The following is a 16856-nucleotide window of genomic DNA, read 5'->3' on the forward strand; positions in this document are numbered from 1 at the left end:
GGGACCACTGTCCCCACAGGCCATCTTCCATCCTTGTACGACTTCCACTTTGACTCCAAAAAGAACTGCTGGATCCCATGGAATAAACTTGTCCCAGAGTACATTCACGACCACCAGAGGAAATTTGTTGACATTCTGGGTGAGTGGTGGCCACGTATGGGTTGGTTGTGTGTAGGAGCAGGCCTGTGGCTGGCTGAGAAGAGCCAAGGTGGGGGAAAGCCGTGGGCTCCTGGGCAGTGACCTCGGGGGTCCTCGTCTTGGGGCCCTTGGCCCCTCTCTGCCAGTCCCTCTCCCTGGTGGGGAGGGCTCCTTGTTCACCCCATGTCTCTCAGGACTCCGTGGAGATTAAAGCCTGCCATGGAGGAGTGGGTAGGCTGGATGTGATGTCTCCAGAGGAGCCCTGCTAGAGACAGCTCGGGGCTTCGAATCCTGGGCTGTGGCTGTGCTCATGCGCTCTAGGCAGATGTGCCACCAATCATGCTCTGTGAATGGGGGACTTTGACCTCAGGGAAGCTAGGAGACAATGGCGGGGACAGTGGTTTTCTCCATGTCCATTAGATTGTCCCTCGATGTCTGCTTTTTCTGGCATCTGTGGAGTTCTGTGACAATGCTTATCGGTCTTGGGGGGGCCTGCTAATGTCTGCCCTTCACCTTCCAGTTCACACAGTGGACACAACCCGCACCACTTGGATGCTGGAGCAAATGGTCAAAATCAAGCAGCCCATTCTTTTTGTTGGTGAATCTGGCACTTCTAAGACTGCCACCACCCAGAACTTCCTCAATGGTCTGAATGAAGACACTAATGTAAGTCTATATGTCAGTCACCCATAGCTGTGTAACAAGTCAGCCCAGCACAGTGTGTGTTGGCCCCAGGTAGCCTCTAGAGCAGCTAGGATTACAGGTGTGGCCATGGTGCCAGCATTGACTTCCACAGCATATTGCAGCAGTGCCATAGCAGACTGCCAGAGAAAGCCTGTATTCATGCATGTATTTTTTTTTTTTTTTTTACCAGTCCTGGGGCTTGGACTCAGGGCCTGAGCACTGTCCCTGGCTTCTTTTTGCTCAAGGCTAGCACTTTACCACTTGGGCCACAGTGCCACCTCTGGCCATTTTCTGTATATGTGGTGCTGGGGAATTGAACTCAGGGCTTCATGTATACGAGGCAAGCACTCTTGCCACTAGACCATATCCCTAGCCCTCATGCATGTATTTTAAAAAGTCGCTTTCTCTGTAGCTTCTGGACAGATGGGATAAAGCATTCACGAGGGTCCAACTTCTATCCAAAGAGCTCCAATTCCTGCGAACGTGAATTGGGGGATTTGGTTTCCCACCCAGGAATCTGGGGTCAGCCCACAGCAGGGTTCACAGGGCACAGAGCAGGTAGACACACACTGAGTTGTTCAGACATTAACTGTGGGTGTTTGCTGCCTCCTCCTTCCCTTTCAGATTGTGCTGATAGTCAACTTCTCCTCACGCACCACGTCCCTAGACATCCAGAGAAACCTAGAAGCAAATGTGGAAAAGCGAACCAAAGACACTTACGGCCCCCCCATGGGGAAACGCCTTCTGGTGTTCATGGATGACATGAATATGCCAAAGGTGCCCCGAGAAGACAGTGTGCGGGGAGGGGAAGGGGTGTGTGCTCACCCATCCACCCATCATCCAACTGTTCATCTACCAGCCGTCCATCCATCTAGCCATCCATCCACTTATCAACTTATCTACCCATCCATCGTTCATTCAACCATCTACCTATCCATCATCCATCAACCCACCCATTTATCCACCCATTTGTCCATCTATCCATCCATCCATCACCCATCACCCCTCACCCATCATCCTTCACCCATCACCCCTCACCCCTCACCCATCATCCATCACCCATCACCCATCATCCATCCAGTTGCTCCCATTACTGAGCCACTGCCACAGGATCAGGGCTATGCGCAGAATGGCTGTTACTGCCCTCATGGAGTTTACAGCCTAGTGAGGGAGACAGACTTAAAATGTCACAAAGGGATATGTCCCTGCACATCTTGAGAAGCGTTGAGCTGAGACAGGGTACAGAGCGAGAGTGTGGGAGTGACGGACCTGGTTCAGACGGCAGCCCGCCTTCCCTTGTCCCCCCAGGTGGACGAGTACGGCACGCAGCAGCCCATTGCGCTGCTGAAGCTGCTGCTGGAGAAAGGCTTCCTATACGACCGCGGGAAGGAGCTGAACTGCAAGAGCATCCGGGACTTGGGCTTTGTCGCCGCCATGGGCAAGGCTGGGGGTGGCCGCAATGAGGTGGACCCGAGGTTCATCTCGCTGTTCAATGTCTTCAACGTGCCCTTCCCTTCTGAGGAGTCTCTGCACTTAATCTACTCCTCCATCCTGACTGGCCATACCTCGGTGAGGGGCATCACCAACCTAGGCTGCTCACGCCATGCCATGCCACACCACGCAGGCCCAACACCCACGGCAGGGGTGGTGGCCCTGATGATGCTTTTCTTCTCTGATTCAGAGGAAAAGCTTCTTTGTACCATGGCAGTCATAAAGTCTAATTTATTAATACTTTTCATGGGTCAGGGGCCAGGGGCTCCTGGGAGCTGTGATGTGGCCGTTTCCTGTGCCAGCTTGAGTGGCAGCTGTGTCATCCGGGCCCTGGGCTGCGTCTTGCCCTGTCCTGCCCTCGTCTGTCTGGGACAGAGAGATGAAGGCGGGGCTTGGGGAGATCGAAAGCCCAAAACTGAAGTGGGTGGTACACAGCTGGTCCCACACTCGTGTGTGTGTGTGTGTGTGTGTGTGTGTGCGTGCGCACACACACCCTCATGTACACATGCTCTAGTACCAGAACTTGAACTCAGGACCTCTCATTCTTGCTTAGCTTTTTCATTCAAGGCTGGCACTCTACCACTTGAGCTACTGTTTTACTTTTGGCTTTTTGGCTGGTTTATTGGAGATAAGAGTCTCACAGAATTCATTGTCCAGGTTTGAGTTGTGAACTTCAGATCTCAGCTTCCCCAGAGGCTAGAACTATAGGCATGAGCCACAGAGCCTGGCTGGCTAGGTGCATTGTGATAATGGCTCATGTGCTCTCTCTAGGGAACCGGCTTTTCTCATCCCAAGCCTCGCTAGTCCCTTTCTTACTCCTAACTTGGCGTCTGTATGCTAAAAGTCTACACGCTCAAAGGCTTCTGGGCAGGAGGATAAATAATAGAAGTTTAGTATCTGCAGCATTTAGTTCCTTCACAGAATATTCTGTCTCCATGGACTTAGCCATCCTTGCATTTCCAATGGAGGGTTTTACACGTGGCCTCTGTGCATGCCTTCTTCGACTCAGCACCATTTTCTAGGTTTCTCTAGGCTGCTAGAGTGTTGTTCCTGGTTGTGGTACAGTACCCCGGGGTGGGGGTAGGACGGGGGGGGTGTGTGTGTGACATGGCTGTGACTCCATTCATCCACTGATGGGGAGTGGGGGCGTCTCACTTCCTTTTTTAGAACTTTCACGAGAGCATCGCAGCTGTGAGCGGCAAGCTGACCTCCTGCACCTTACTTCTTTACAAAACCATCGTTCAGGACCTGCCTCCCACCCCGTCCAAGTTCCATTACATCTTCAACCTTCGCGATCTCTCCAGGGTCTTCAATGGCCTTGTCCTTACTCACCCGGAGCGGTAGGTTGGTTTTGTCTTGCAAAGAGTGATGAGTTTATTTATTTAGGCAGTACTGGGATTTGAACTCGGGGCCTCATGCTTGCTGGGCAGGCACTCTTCCTCTTGAGCCAGTGCTGCAGACCTCCTTGCTGTTTCTCAGGTAGGTCTCAGGCTTTTTCTTGCCTTGACTGGCCTGGACTGCAGTCCTCCTATTTACACTTTGTGCATGGATGGGATGACAGGCGCACACTAGCATGCCCCAGATTCTTTTTATCCATGTAGGATCTCACTTTTTGCCTGGACTGACCTTAAACCCCAGTGAACAAGTCACTTTTTTGCTTATGTTGAGCCAAGAGAAGAGATCAGTGCCTGGCTTCAGGCCTGATGCCTTGTGAGTCCGTGGATGGGAGAAGCTGGAGTCAGGTGGGCGCAGGATGGGCAGCTCTGCTGGCTGCACTCACCCCTCCTCAGCTCCAAGGCTGCCCTTGGTTGTGCAGACTCTCACCCCTGAGGCCCCCCCATCAGCTATACAGGTTGTGAGAAGTCGTGCAGGGAATAGAAAAGATGTAAGTCAGGGAGAAATGGGTTCTGATTGAAACTGGACTCAGGTCTGCATAGATTTGCATACCCAGTTCCACTGGGCTGCTTCAGAGCAGGGTCAAGGGCCTTTGGGAAATGAATCCAGCCCTGGACACATGCCCTGGACAGCTTCAGAATGCAGAGCATGTGGGACCAGGCAGCTCTAGGCATTTTGGTGGCTAACAGTCTTGGCCAGGGAAAGTTCTAGAACTAGAGGTAGATGGTGTTGGCTCTTACTGATACTGATTTTAAATTCATATATTCCAGTAAGTGGTGTCTGCTACTAAGATTCTACTATGTATGGTATTTAGAGAGAGATTCTTTTCCTTCCTTAGAGCAGTATAAGTTGGGGAGATATTTATGGTATTTACATTTAATTTGGTTGGCTTCCAGAGAGCTTAGGTGAGGCAATAAGATTCCAGAAATGTGGTTTTCCTGTCGTGGCTGCCTTCAGCCCCCTTGGCAGCCTCTCTAGGCAGCAGCGCTGCGGCTGACTCCGCCCTCCGTCCACCCGCAGGTTCCTTATGGTGGCCCAGATGGTGAGGGTGTGGAGGAACGAGTGTCTGCGGGTCTTCCACGACCGGCTGATCAACGAAACAGACAAGGAGCTGGTCAGTGCGCAGGAAGCGGAGCCGGGGCTCAATGCGTGCCCCCAAATTCCTCCCAGAACAGCCAGAGCAGAACAAACAAGTGTTAAAAAAAAATACCACCACCACTACCACCTACAAACCCGGGGTTCCCATACAGGATCTCGGTTGCAGCAGAATAGACACTGGCTTGGAAAGCCATGGCGGGGGCGGGGGGGTGGTGCGGTTACTGAGAACCCCGCAGTCTCTGAGGCAAAACTCATGGGTGAATTGTTTGATAGCGATGCCTCTCTGCAGCCAGTGCCCCGGGTGCTGCCCTCGAGGCTGGGCCCTGGCACAGTTCATCTGCTTTTCCAGGTGCAACAACACATAAGAACGCTGGTGGAAGAGTACTTCAAAGATGACCTGGAGTCAGTGATGAGGGACCCCATTCTGTTTGGGGACTTCCGTATGGCTCTGCACGAGGAGGAGGTGCGCATTTATGAAGACATTCAGGACTATGAGGCAGCCAAGGCTCTGTTCCAGGTAGGCCCAGGCCCCCCCCCCCCGGAAGTACAATGCCCATGTCTCCCCTGCAGGGTGGGATGTGAGCCTGTTCAGCTCACACCTCTGTGGTTCACTCTGGCTCACTGTTGTCGAGGCAGAATACAGCAGCCAGGCCACGTGTGGTGGCTCACTCCTACAGTCTGAGCTACTCAGGAGTTAAATGGAGGCTAGGAGGATTTCAGTTTGAGGCCAGCCTGGGAAAGAAGTTCAGGAGACTGCCCCTCTCACATCTCAACCAAGAAAAAGCTGTATAGTAGCACACACCTGTCACTTAAAAATAAAATAGGAGGGCGATGGTCTGGGCAGCACACACACACACACACACACACACACACACACACACACACACACGAGAGGGAGAGAGAGAGAGAGAGAGAGAGAAACTCTACTTAAAAAATAATGAAAGCAAAGAGGGCTGGGAGAGTAACTCAAGTAGTAGAATGCCTGCCTGGCAAGTTCACAGGGCCCTGAGTTCAAACTCCAGTACTGCCAAAATAAGTAAAATAGCCTAGCAGAATGAAATTGATAAAGCTCAGCTTAGTCATAGAAGTACCAATGGTTTCATTATTTCAGTTAATTGTAGATATTTGGAGAAGAAAAAAATCTCCCCAGTCTTAATCTCTCTGAAATAAGGAGCCATCTCTTAATACCTAGTGGAACAGGCACTGGTGGCTCACACCTGTCATCCTGGCTACTCAGGAGGCTGAGATCTGAGGATCATGGTTCAAAATCAGCCTGAGCAGAAAAGTCTGTGAGGCTTGTATCTCCAATGAACCACCAAAAACACTGAAAGTGGTGCTGTTGTTCAAGTGGTAGAGCCTCCAGCCTTGAAGGAAAAAATTTCAGGGATAGCACCCAGGCCCCTGGACTGGTGTGTGTGCATATGTATGCACACAAGGACACACACACATACACACGCACACATGTGCACACAAAAGCACACACACACAGAGTGATGTGTAAAGTGCATCTCCCCAGGAAATCCTGGAAGAGTACAACGAGAGCAACACCAAGATGAACCTGGTGCTGTTTGACGACGCGCTGGAGCACCTGACCCGCGTGCACCGCATCATCCGCATGGACCGCGGCCACGCCCTGCTGGTGGGCGTCGGCGGCTCAGGGAAGCAGTCGCTGGCCAAGCTGGCAGCCTACACGGCCGGCTATGAGGTGAGTCCCTGTGCCCAACTTCTGGAGGCAAACATCCGGGCTAGTGAAAACCAGAATACCATGCTGAGGGATGAAGGTGTCAAATTCAAAGGTCCAATGCAAGTTGGCAGGGGGGTAGGGAGGCTGTGGCCAGGGTAACTTTGGTGGCGGTGGCCTTTGGTGGCAGTGGCCTGGGTGGCTGTGGTGTCCTGGGTGACCTGGCACCCGCACCCTCAGGTGTTTGAGATCATGCTGAGTCGCGGCTACTGTGAGAACACCTTCCGGGAGGACCTGAAGAACCTTTACCTGAAGCTGGGGATCGAGAACAAAACCATGATCTTCCTGTTCACTGACGCACAGGTGGCCGAGGAGGGCTTCCTGGAGCTCATCAACAACATGCTCACCTCAGGTACCGGGGTCTTCCCACCTTGCTTTGCAGCTGGGGAAGCTGAGGCAGACATGCTGCAGAGGGTTGAAGGGCCCCACCTCTGGGTGAAACCTTACTAAGTCTGCCTCAGTCCAGACTCCATCTTCATCTCTACCACAACTGATTCTCTACAAGATGTTACGGTTTTGCCCTGACTTGGTCTCAAACCTTGATCTACCTATTCACACCTCACTCATAGCTGGGATGACAGCATAAGCCACCATAGCTGGATTAATAGTTGAGAGGGAGGTTTCCTTGCTTTTAGCCCCAGCTCATCTCAAACTATAAACACCCCGAAGTCTGCCTCCTGAGCAGCTGGGATCATAGGCATGTAGCACTGCACTTAGCCCCTTTGTGGGGCGTGCGTGTAAAGCATTGCAGGGATGTCTGGCTTTTTTTTTGCGAGGCTCCTCTGGTGCCTGTGGGGATGAGGCTGGAGGGGGTGGGTGGGAGAGGAAGGGCCATTGGAAGGCCGGGACGGCCTGCAGGGCTGGCTGTTCCACATGGGAGTGGGGATGAGTGGCGCCACATGAGGTGGTGTGGACAGGCAGCTCCTGCATCTGTGTACAGGGATGGTCCCTGCACTGTTCCCTGAGGAGGAGAAGGAGGGTATCCTCAGCCAGGTGGGCCAGGAGGCCCTGAAACTGGGCATGGGGCCTGCCAAGGAGTCCGTGTGGCAGTACTTTGTGAAGAAGAGTGCCAACAACCTGCATATCGTCCTGGGCATGTCGCCCGTCGGGGACACCCTGAGGACCTGGTGCAGAAACTTCCCAGGTACCAGGGCCTTGCTCCCAGGGCAGCAGGGCACGGGCGTGGGGTGTGGGCACAGCTGCCAGAGCTCCCGCCAACAGGGATGCAGGGTACTGCTGAGTATCCCAGGATGCTAAGCTGGGCCTAAAAAGGGGCATGGATGCGAGGTGGGGGCTGCTCCATGGTGCAGGTGGCAAGCCCTCTGTGGCCGGCATGTGTGTGGACTAGAAGCCTGCTAACGTTCTCAAAAGGGGTGGGTCAGGGCTATGACAAGAGGGAGCTCTGATCAAAGCATGTTACATGCATGTGTATAACACGCCCTCTCTCTTTCTTTCTTGGTGGCACTGGGATTTGAACTTAGGACTTCTCTTCTCTCTTTTTTCTTCAAGGTCTGGTGAATAATACTGGCATCGACTGGTTCATGCCCTGGCCCTCCCAGGCGCTGCACGCAGTTGCCAAATCATTTTTAGGTAAGTCACTTTTGTCCTGACAAAACCATTTGTATTGCCTTTCTGATTTTGAATTTTGGTCCCATAGATTCACTGCGGTAATGGATGATTTTTTAAAAAATTGCTAATGAGTTATTTTTTAAAAATTGCTATTGTGATGTAAGTCCAAAGGGATTTCAAGAGACTCCTAAGTTCTCTAGAATAAAAACCAACTGAGTGGCTCTGTGTCACCATCTTCTTCCGTAACCTCCAGAGTGCTCAGATTACAGGCTGTGCCATCACACTCAGTCGTGTATGTATGTGTGTGTGTGTGTGTGTGTGCGCGCGCGCATGTGTGTGTACTGAGGCTTGAATTCAAGGCCTCTCACTTTTGCTTGGCTTTTTCTGCTCAAGGCTGGCACTGTCCTTGAGTAGCTAGGATTACAGTCATGTGCCACCAGCACCTGCTCATGCCCACAATCCTAGCTATTCAGGAGACAGAGGAAGATTGTAGTTTAAGGCTAACCTGGGCAAAAAGTTGGTAATACCAACCTGCCATCAGAAAAATTATCAGGCTGGAGGAATGACTTGGTGGCAGAGCTCCTGCCTAGCGAACAAGTACCACCAACATTTTAATCTATATCAAGTATATTTTAATGTAACCTTTTTGAATGTTAGCCATATAGGGAGCATGTGTGTGGTTTTGGGCTTTTGGATTCAGGGCCTTGAGTTTTCTGGGTGAGCCACTTACTGCTTGAGCCACACAGACAATGTTTTTTGCCTTTAGTTTAGGGTTGAATGCTTTCTCCTGGCTGAGCAGGGACTACAAGCATGCATTATCACCCCTGAGTTTCTACATGTCACTTTTTTTTTTTTTTTTTTTTGCCAGTCCTGGGGTTTGGGACTCAGGGCCTGAGCACTGTCCCTGGCTTCTTTTTGCTCAAGGCTGGCACTCTAGCTCTTAAGCCATAGCGCCACTTGTGGTGGTGCTGGGGAATCAAACCCAGGGCTTCATGTATGCGAGGCAAGCACTCTACCAGTAGGCCACATTCCCAGCCCCTCTGCATGTCACTTTTTGAGAAACTTCCATTCTCCCTTCTTTAAAAGGCTTCTCTGTCCCCTCTCCTTCAGGTGACAATACTCTGATCCCGGCAAACAACATCGAGGACCTGGTGGAGCATGTTGTTCTGGTTCACCAATCGGTGGGTGAATTTAGCAAGCAGTTCCTCCAGAAATTGAGACGCAGCAACTATGTGACCCCTAAGAATTACCTGGATTTTATTAACACATACTCAAAATTGCTGGATGAGAAAACTCAGTATAACATAGGTAAGGATGGTTAGCCCATGTCATTGGCTTACGAGTGGGGATTCAAGGGCATGTGTGTGTGTGTCTATGTCTGTGTCTGTGTGTGTGTATATGCACCGGTACCAGGGCTTGAACTCTGGGCTTTGCATTCTTGCTTAGCTCTTTTGCTCAAGGCTAACTCTCTTAAGACAAACCTTCACTTCTGGATTTTTGGTGGTTAATTGGAGATGGGAGCCTCTTATAGTTGTCTGAGTATCAAATCACAATCCTCAGATCTCTGTCTCCTAAGTAGCTAGGATTACAGGCAGAGCCCCTGCACCTGGCTTGAGTGCTTGTGTAATTCTTTCTTTGTGGATAGATATAATTTCTTACTATTCCTAGTGCTGGCCAGGAACTTGGCAGCTCTTTGGGGTCTTGCCCTGGAGCTGCCCTTGGGGGGCAGCATGCTCTGCTGGACGGGGCTCAGTAGAAAGGGCCCTGGCTGTGAGTCCACGGAGACTGGTTTCAGAAATCTGTTGACTTTGCTGGTGCCTGGTGGGGCTGGAGGTACTGGAAGATGAACAATGTGGAGCAAAAGTGATTTTTTCCCCTGGCAAGCAAGTGTCATCAGGGCTGGTGGACCACCTGCTGGGGACAGTGTCACCTGCATGTGAGTGGTGGTGTCTATCTCCAGCTCAGTGCAAGCGTCTGGAGGGTGGGCTGGATAAGCTGAAGGAGGCATCCATCCAGCTGGACGAGCTCAACCAGAAGCTGGCCGAGCAGAAGATCGTGCTGGCTGAAAAGTCCGCTGCCTGCGAGGCCCTGCTGGAGGAGATTGCCACCAACACAGCCATAGGCGAGTGTGGGGAGTGGGCCCCAAGGTTGGAGGTGGCTCCCCTCCAGTCCTGGCTTATATCTGACATTTCACTCCAACACCGCATCACGGCCAGCCTCCTCACTGCACGCCAGCGCACCAGTGCGCGGCTGTATCTGACCATGTCCCCACTTAGAAATTGTTTCACACATCCTGGTTGTACCTAGGGGACAATGACATTAACCATCCACAAATACAGTGTGGGGCATGTCCTCCTCAAAAGGCGGGGCGACCCTAACCCGACCTAGCTGATCCCTTTGTTCCCAAGGAAGTTAGTTCGCGGAGGCCCCAGTGGGCAGGAATTGCAGGGGGGCCTCATTTACTCCAGCCCTGCTCTCATGAGCCAAGCCCTGCCCAGGCGTCGGGGCTACAGGCCCCGGGGACACCAGCAACCGAATGAGATTTGGTGATGACCAGAAGGCAAGCAGTCAGCAATGGATTGCAGTGACAGAGGGGTGACTCTCCCACATGGGCCTGAATGAACCCCAGAAAAAGGGATAAGGAGAGAGGGAGAGCAGGACAGAGAGACAGGGAGATCCAGGTCAGAACAGGGAGGCAGGCGGGTCCCCAGGCAACCCTGACCAGGTAGGAGTAGAGGTGTCCCAGGGTGGGGTGACTGGCCATGGGATGGGGTGGGGACTAGAGTAGCCATCCTGCTGTTAGAGACCCCACACGCCACCTCATGGGAATGTCCAAGGCCACCACATCTGCCTGAGCCCCTCAAAACCAGCTCTGAGGCCTGCACGTGCTTTGTGGGACGCTGGGGGCTCACCAGCCCTGCAACCCACAGCCGAGGAGAAGAAGAAGCTGGCAGAAGAGAAGGCCATGGAGATCGAGGAGCAGAACAAGATCATTGCGGTGGAGAAGGCAGAGGCCGAGACGGCCCTGGCCGAGGTCATGCCCATCCTGGAGGCGGCCAAGCTGGAGCTGCAGAAGCTGGACAAGTCAGACGTGACCGAGATCAGGTAACCAGGCCGACAAGTTGCCTGGTGCTTCCTTCCTTCACCCCCATGAGCACCTGGGAAACTCACACCAGGGACCCTCATGTACCCAGGTGGCTGCAGTCACTGCCCTCATTTGCAGATAGGAAAGGTGGCTTGTCCTGGGCCTCCATCCCTAAGAACAGGGCCTGATATGCATGTGTGTGGATGTGTGTGTGTGTGCCTTTGTTTCCCTGGCACCAACACACAACCCCCTCCCACCACTGTAGGCACCTTCTGGTTGATGTTCTTATTTTGCCAGGTCTTTCGCTAAGCCCCCGAAGCAGGTGCAGACGGTGTGCGAGTGCATCCTCATCATGAAGGGCTACAAGGAGCTCAACTGGAAGACCGCCAAGGGCATGATGTCCGACCCAAACTTCCTCAGGTCTCTGATGGAGATGGACTTTGACTCCGTCACGCAGAGCCAGGTCAAGAACATCAAGGGTAAGTGGACCAAAGAGGGTGCACGGTAGGCCTGAGGGTCATGGAAGCCTTTCACATGCAGCAGAAGGAAAGCAACACTTCCCTTTGGTGACTTGGGGAGAAAGTGGCAGCTCTCTTCAGTGCCCTGGGGATGGGTCAGCCTGTGCCTGGTCACTGGGCCAGCAGGACCTCGGAGGCCCCTCTCAGAGGACAGGGTCTGCATGCTGGCCCTCAGCCTGGCCACCCCCATGTCCCCACTGTGCACGATGGCCCCAGCACCCGGCTGACCTCACCTGCCCCTCCTACCTCCCTTGCCCCAAAAGCTTCTGCAGGCCCTGGGAGAATAGGTGGGGGAGGATGGCATCACCTGTGGCCAGCTGCGAGTCTTCGGGTAGAGATGAGCCCTGGCCCTAGGCAACACTTAGGCAGAACCACAGGGGAATCATGGGGCTATGAACAGAACCGTGGCAGTATAAACAAAGAGAACCATGACAGAACCATGGCGGTATAAGCAGAACCATGGCAGTATGAAAGGAGAGCTGCTCACCCACACGGGCAGCTCTTAGCACCCAGGCCCCCGGCTCTTTCTCAGTGGTCATAGCTGGGAAGCCCCAAGGTCTCCTTCACCTGAAAACTACTATGTGGGCGGACCCCACCCATTTCTGTCAGCTGGCTCCTGGGGTGAGAGTGCGGCACATAACATGAGAGGGTTAGGGTGTTAGTTGCCTGTGCTGTGCCCAGTTGGGGTCCCCAGGGCTGTGGGGTACACCAGGGTCATGAGCTGTCCCAGGTGGCAGTGGCTATCACATTTCTCTAAACCCCACCCCCAGTCAGTACCCACATGCAGGGCTCACTTCTTACCCCCACTCATGCCCTTTGGGGGCTTTGTCCACAGGCACTGACCCCCCAGTTTTGTGTCCCTGACACTCAGGCCTTTTGAAGAACCTGAATACCACCATTGAGGAGATGGAGGCCGTGAGCAAGGCCGGGCTGGGGATGCTCAAGTTCGTGGAGGCCGTGATGGGCTACTGCGACGTCTTCAGAGAAATCAAGCCCAAAAGAGAAAAGGTTTGAGAGCCCATTGCCAAGAGAATCCACAGGCCCACCTTAGACCACGCCCCACACAAGGCCACACCCATGAGATGATGCCATGCCTCTACACAAGACCATGCCCACACGAGACCATGCCCACTAGAGGCCATGCCCCCACACAGGGCCACGCCCCACACAAGGCCACCACAACCCCCTGGCCCCCAGAGGCTGCTTTGGAGTCAGAGGAATGTGTCCGCCTCTGTACTGGAAAAGTTGGAGCACGTTCAACAAGTCTCCCCACTAAATGGTGACCTGAGTTACAGCTCTCATTACAGACCCTGTGAATAGAGGCGAGGTCCTAAAGATTTAAAAATTCTGTGCAAAAAGTGTAGGATGGGAAATGTTCAAAATCACTTTCTAGCACTAAGGCAGAGGGTCTCAGCCCAAGCGGGGCTGCCAAATAGGGCTGGGTCATCTTGTGCAGGGCTTTGCTTGTTGGGGGTCATTCCTTCCTGAGGGAGGCCACCTTGGCCCCAGCAACCCTGGTCTCTACTCCCAAGTCACCCAGAAGTGCCCCCCATCATTGCCAAGATGGGCCGCTGTTGAGAACAGCTGGTCTGGAGCGTGTGAACTCTGCGTGGTCCTCACGCGTGCTCTGGAGCTTCCCACCGGAGAACGTGGCACACGGGGAAAGCACGCCAACAGCTCACTTAGGTGCAGGGTATCATTTCCAAATGGGATGCAGCAGGGCTGGGTATAAGTTCTAGAAAGATACCATACCCCCTAAGCCACACTCTGGCTCCATTGCTTTTAGTCTGTAGCTCAGACACAGTCTTGGATGGCAGTTTTCTGACCTCTACATCTTGTAGAGCTGAGATCACAGGTGTAAAACACCACACCCAGTTTATTATTGAGATGGGATTTCCCTAACTCTTACTCTGGGCTGATGTGGACCCCCTATCCTCCTGACCCTTTCTTCTGCATGTCTTGGCAGAGTGTAGAGTAGTCCCAGTGTGCACGACCACCACTAGAAAACAGTGTGGACGTGCGCTCGGGCACGGGGTGCCTACTGTGGTCCTTTTGCTCATGATTTGGCAACTTGTCCTCACCCAGGTGGCCAGGCTGGAGCGGAATTTCTACCTATCTAAACGGGAACTAGAAAGGATCCAGAATGAGCTGTCTGCAATCCAGAAAGAGCTGGAAGCCTTGGGTGCCAAGTACGAGGCAGCCATCCTGGAGAAGCAGAAGCTGCAAGAGGAGGCGGAGGTGATGGAGAGGCGGCTCATCGCTGCTGACAAGCTCATCTCCGGGCTGGGATCAGAAAACATCAGGTCAGCCTGGCACCAGGGCCGCCCTGTGCGTGGTGCCACAGGAGACCTTTTGAGGTCCGCCCGCACCAGTGTCACCTGCGAACTCTACATTCCATGCTCTTTCATCTGAAAACCATGTGAAGTTACGTTATAATGCATTCATTTCCTACTGGTGTTGTCATTATTAGGCCACCAGTAAGTGTTAAACCCGGCATGGGGCTGTGGAGACCCAAAAACAATCCTGTCTGGGGGTAGAGACTTCTTGGTGGCCTTTATTTAGCCCGTGTGTGTGTGTGTGTGTGTGTGTGTGTGTGTGTGTGTGTGTGTGGACTGGGGCTTAAATTCAGAGCCTTGCAGTCTTGTTTGGCTTTTTTTTCCTGGCTAATTGGAGACGAGAGTCTCTTGGATTTGTTTGCCTGGACTGGCTCTGAACCATGATCCTTAGATCTCAGCTTCCTAAGCAGCTAGGATATAGATGTGAGCTGTTGGCACCCAGCTTATTTCTATTTTTTAAAGTTTTCTTTAGACAGAGTCTCAGTGCAAACCGGCCTAGAACTTGGCCTCAAACTTGTAATCCTTCCATTTCTCCCTCCCAAGGGCCAGCATTACAAGTTGCTACAGAGGTGACTTGTAAGGGCCCTGGTGGCTTTTCTTGTCCTTGGTCTTTTATGCTTTGGGACAGGAGTGGAGCCATGGCTCCACTTCTGATCTGGCATTATTATGGTATAGTGTATACCACAAAGCTGAGTGTGGTGGTACACACCTGTCATCTCCAGCAGAGGCAGGAGGGTCGTGAGCTTGAGGCCAGCCTGAGCTACTTAGCAAGATACTGTCTCAAAAGACCAGCCAAGGGGCTGGGAATATGGCCTAGTGGCAAGAGCGCTTGCCTCCTACACATGAAGCTCTTGGTCCGATTCCCCAGCACCACATATATGGAAAATGGCCAGAAGTGGCGCTGTGGCTCAGGTGGCAGAGTGCTAGCCTTGAGCGGGAAGAAGCCAGGGACAGTGCTCAGGCCCTGAGTCCAAGGCCCAGGACTGGCAAAAAAAAAAAAAAAAAAAAAGACCAGCCAAGTGACCAAACAAACAGAAACCACTGGAATGTGTCATAGGCTAAATGTCCAGTATTTCTAAAACCTAGGAGACCATAGGTATTTTCTAGAAGAAGAAAAAAAACTAATATATCTACTTCAAAATTTTATGTTATTATACAGAGGGATTAGAGTTACATAATTAGGGTTCTTTTTGGACATTGTTACTCCTTCCCTCCTTCTTTCCCCATAAACATCTCCTTTTGTTTATCTTGTGTAGAATTCTGTCATCAGCTAGGACCAGAGCTCTGAGCTGTGCTGGGCTTATTTATATGTCTCATCTCAGATGACATGTTTGGAAACATTGCCATTAGGACCTGAGCAATAGCTTTGGGACAAGTGAATTCTGTTAATGAGTGTGGCGCCCCCTGCTGGAGGCTGGCCTCAACCATCTTTCAAAACGCTGCTTTTCCAAGGCTGGACTAGTGATAGAGCTTTCTTTCTAGAAGAAAAAGAATATCTTTTTTTTTTTTTTTGCCAGTCCTGGGACTTGAACTCGGGGCCTGAGCACTGTTCCTGGCTTTTTTCTCCAGGCTAGCACTCTACCATTTGAGCCATAGCACCACTTCTGGCTTTTTCTACATCTGTGATGCTGAGGAATCGAACCCAGGGCTTCATGCATGCTACATTCCCAGCCTGAGAGAGAATATCTTAAAAATCCCCAAAACCAAAAGACTCTATGGTTAGCAAGGTGTTGAGCTGGTTCTTCTAGAATGCCGCTTTAGCTGTTGTTCTTAGTTGGTCTTAAATCACCCAGGTGCTTGATTCTCTTCACGTATTTATCTGCTTGTGGTTGGAATCCGTTTTTGTTGGAGACATTGCCCTCCCCCTCTCATTCTCACTGACACAAGTTTGCACATGCTTGTGGGGTGCAGTATCATCCTGGTAGCGGCAAGGTCTCTAGCTCAGCCTCCCTGTCCTGTGTAGGTGGCTCAAGGACCTGGATGAGCTGATGCACCGGCGGGTGAAGCTGCTGGGTGACTGCCTGCTCTGCGCAGCCTTTCTGAGCTACGAGGGCGCCTTCACCTGGGAGTTCCGGAAGGAGATGGTGCACGAGGTCTGGCAGCAAGACATCTTAGAGCGGGAGATCCCGCTGAGTCAGCCCTTCCGCCTTGAGAGCCTGCTCACGGATGACGTGGAGATCAGCAGGTGTGGATGCGGTCCGGGAGACCTTAGCCTGCAGCTGGCGGGGGGGGGGGGGGGGGGGGGGAGGGGTGCGGCTGGTGTCCCAAGATGTGGTGAGGGCACAGCGCAGTCCTTTTCCTCAGAGTCTGAGGAGGGCTGGGCAGCCTGGCCATGGGCAGATTGTTCTGGAAGGCTGTCCCTCCAGGTGGGGCTCTCAGGGGCTGCCCCCCGACGAGCTGTCTGTGCAGAATGGCATCTTGACCACGCGGGCCAGCCGCTTCCCACTCTGCATCGACCCGCAGCAGCAGGCGCTCAACTGGATCAAGAGGAAGGAGGAGAAAAACAACCTGCGGGTATGGCCAGTGCACCCCTATATCCTGGAGGTGTGGCAAGAGCATTCCTAAATCCTGGGGACACCCCCAGCATGCCCCTGCCTCCTGGGGGTATGGCCAGAGTACCCCATGTCCTGTGGGTATGGCCAGCATTCTCCCACATCCTGGGTATATGACCAGAGTACCCCTGTGTCCTGTGGGTATGGCCATGTGCCCCCCCACATCCTGGGGGTATGGCCAGTGTGTCCCCACATCCTGGGGATATGGCCAGAGTACCCTTGTGTCCTGTGGGTACAGCCAGCGTGTCC

At 52.8% G+C, this 16856-nt stretch overlaps 1 protein-coding gene across 1 annotated transcript in view; it reads left to right on the forward strand.

The window, feature by feature from the left end:
* Window positions 1-16856, forward strand: part of Dnah10 (dynein axonemal heavy chain 10) — an 84537-nt gene that overhangs the window by 51891 nt on the left and 15790 nt on the right. Inside the window, exons 43-61 of the mRNA XM_048340715.1 lie at window positions 20-139; window positions 659-804; window positions 1447-1599; window positions 2131-2391; window positions 3481-3653; window positions 4729-4822; window positions 5156-5323; window positions 6323-6511; window positions 6728-6899; window positions 7488-7691; window positions 8057-8137; window positions 9227-9424; window positions 10077-10238; window positions 11047-11221; window positions 11499-11680; window positions 12591-12727; window positions 13805-14022; window positions 16019-16240; window positions 16422-16569. Of these exons, the coding sequence (XP_048196672.1) occupies window positions 20-139; window positions 659-804; window positions 1447-1599; window positions 2131-2391; window positions 3481-3653; window positions 4729-4822; window positions 5156-5323; window positions 6323-6511; window positions 6728-6899; window positions 7488-7691; window positions 8057-8137; window positions 9227-9424; window positions 10077-10238; window positions 11047-11221; window positions 11499-11680; window positions 12591-12727; window positions 13805-14022; window positions 16019-16240; window positions 16422-16569 (3203 nt within the window). The remainder of the gene's footprint in view (window positions 1-19; window positions 140-658; window positions 805-1446; window positions 1600-2130; window positions 2392-3480; window positions 3654-4728; window positions 4823-5155; window positions 5324-6322; window positions 6512-6727; window positions 6900-7487; window positions 7692-8056; window positions 8138-9226; window positions 9425-10076; window positions 10239-11046; window positions 11222-11498; window positions 11681-12590; window positions 12728-13804; window positions 14023-16018; window positions 16241-16421; window positions 16570-16856) is intronic.

The sequence above is a fragment of the Perognathus longimembris genome, chromosome 3 (genome assembly GCF_023159225.1).
Source record: "Perognathus longimembris pacificus isolate PPM17 chromosome 3, ASM2315922v1, whole genome shotgun sequence".
Lineage (NCBI taxonomy): Eukaryota > Metazoa > Chordata > Mammalia > Rodentia > Heteromyidae > Perognathus > Perognathus longimembris.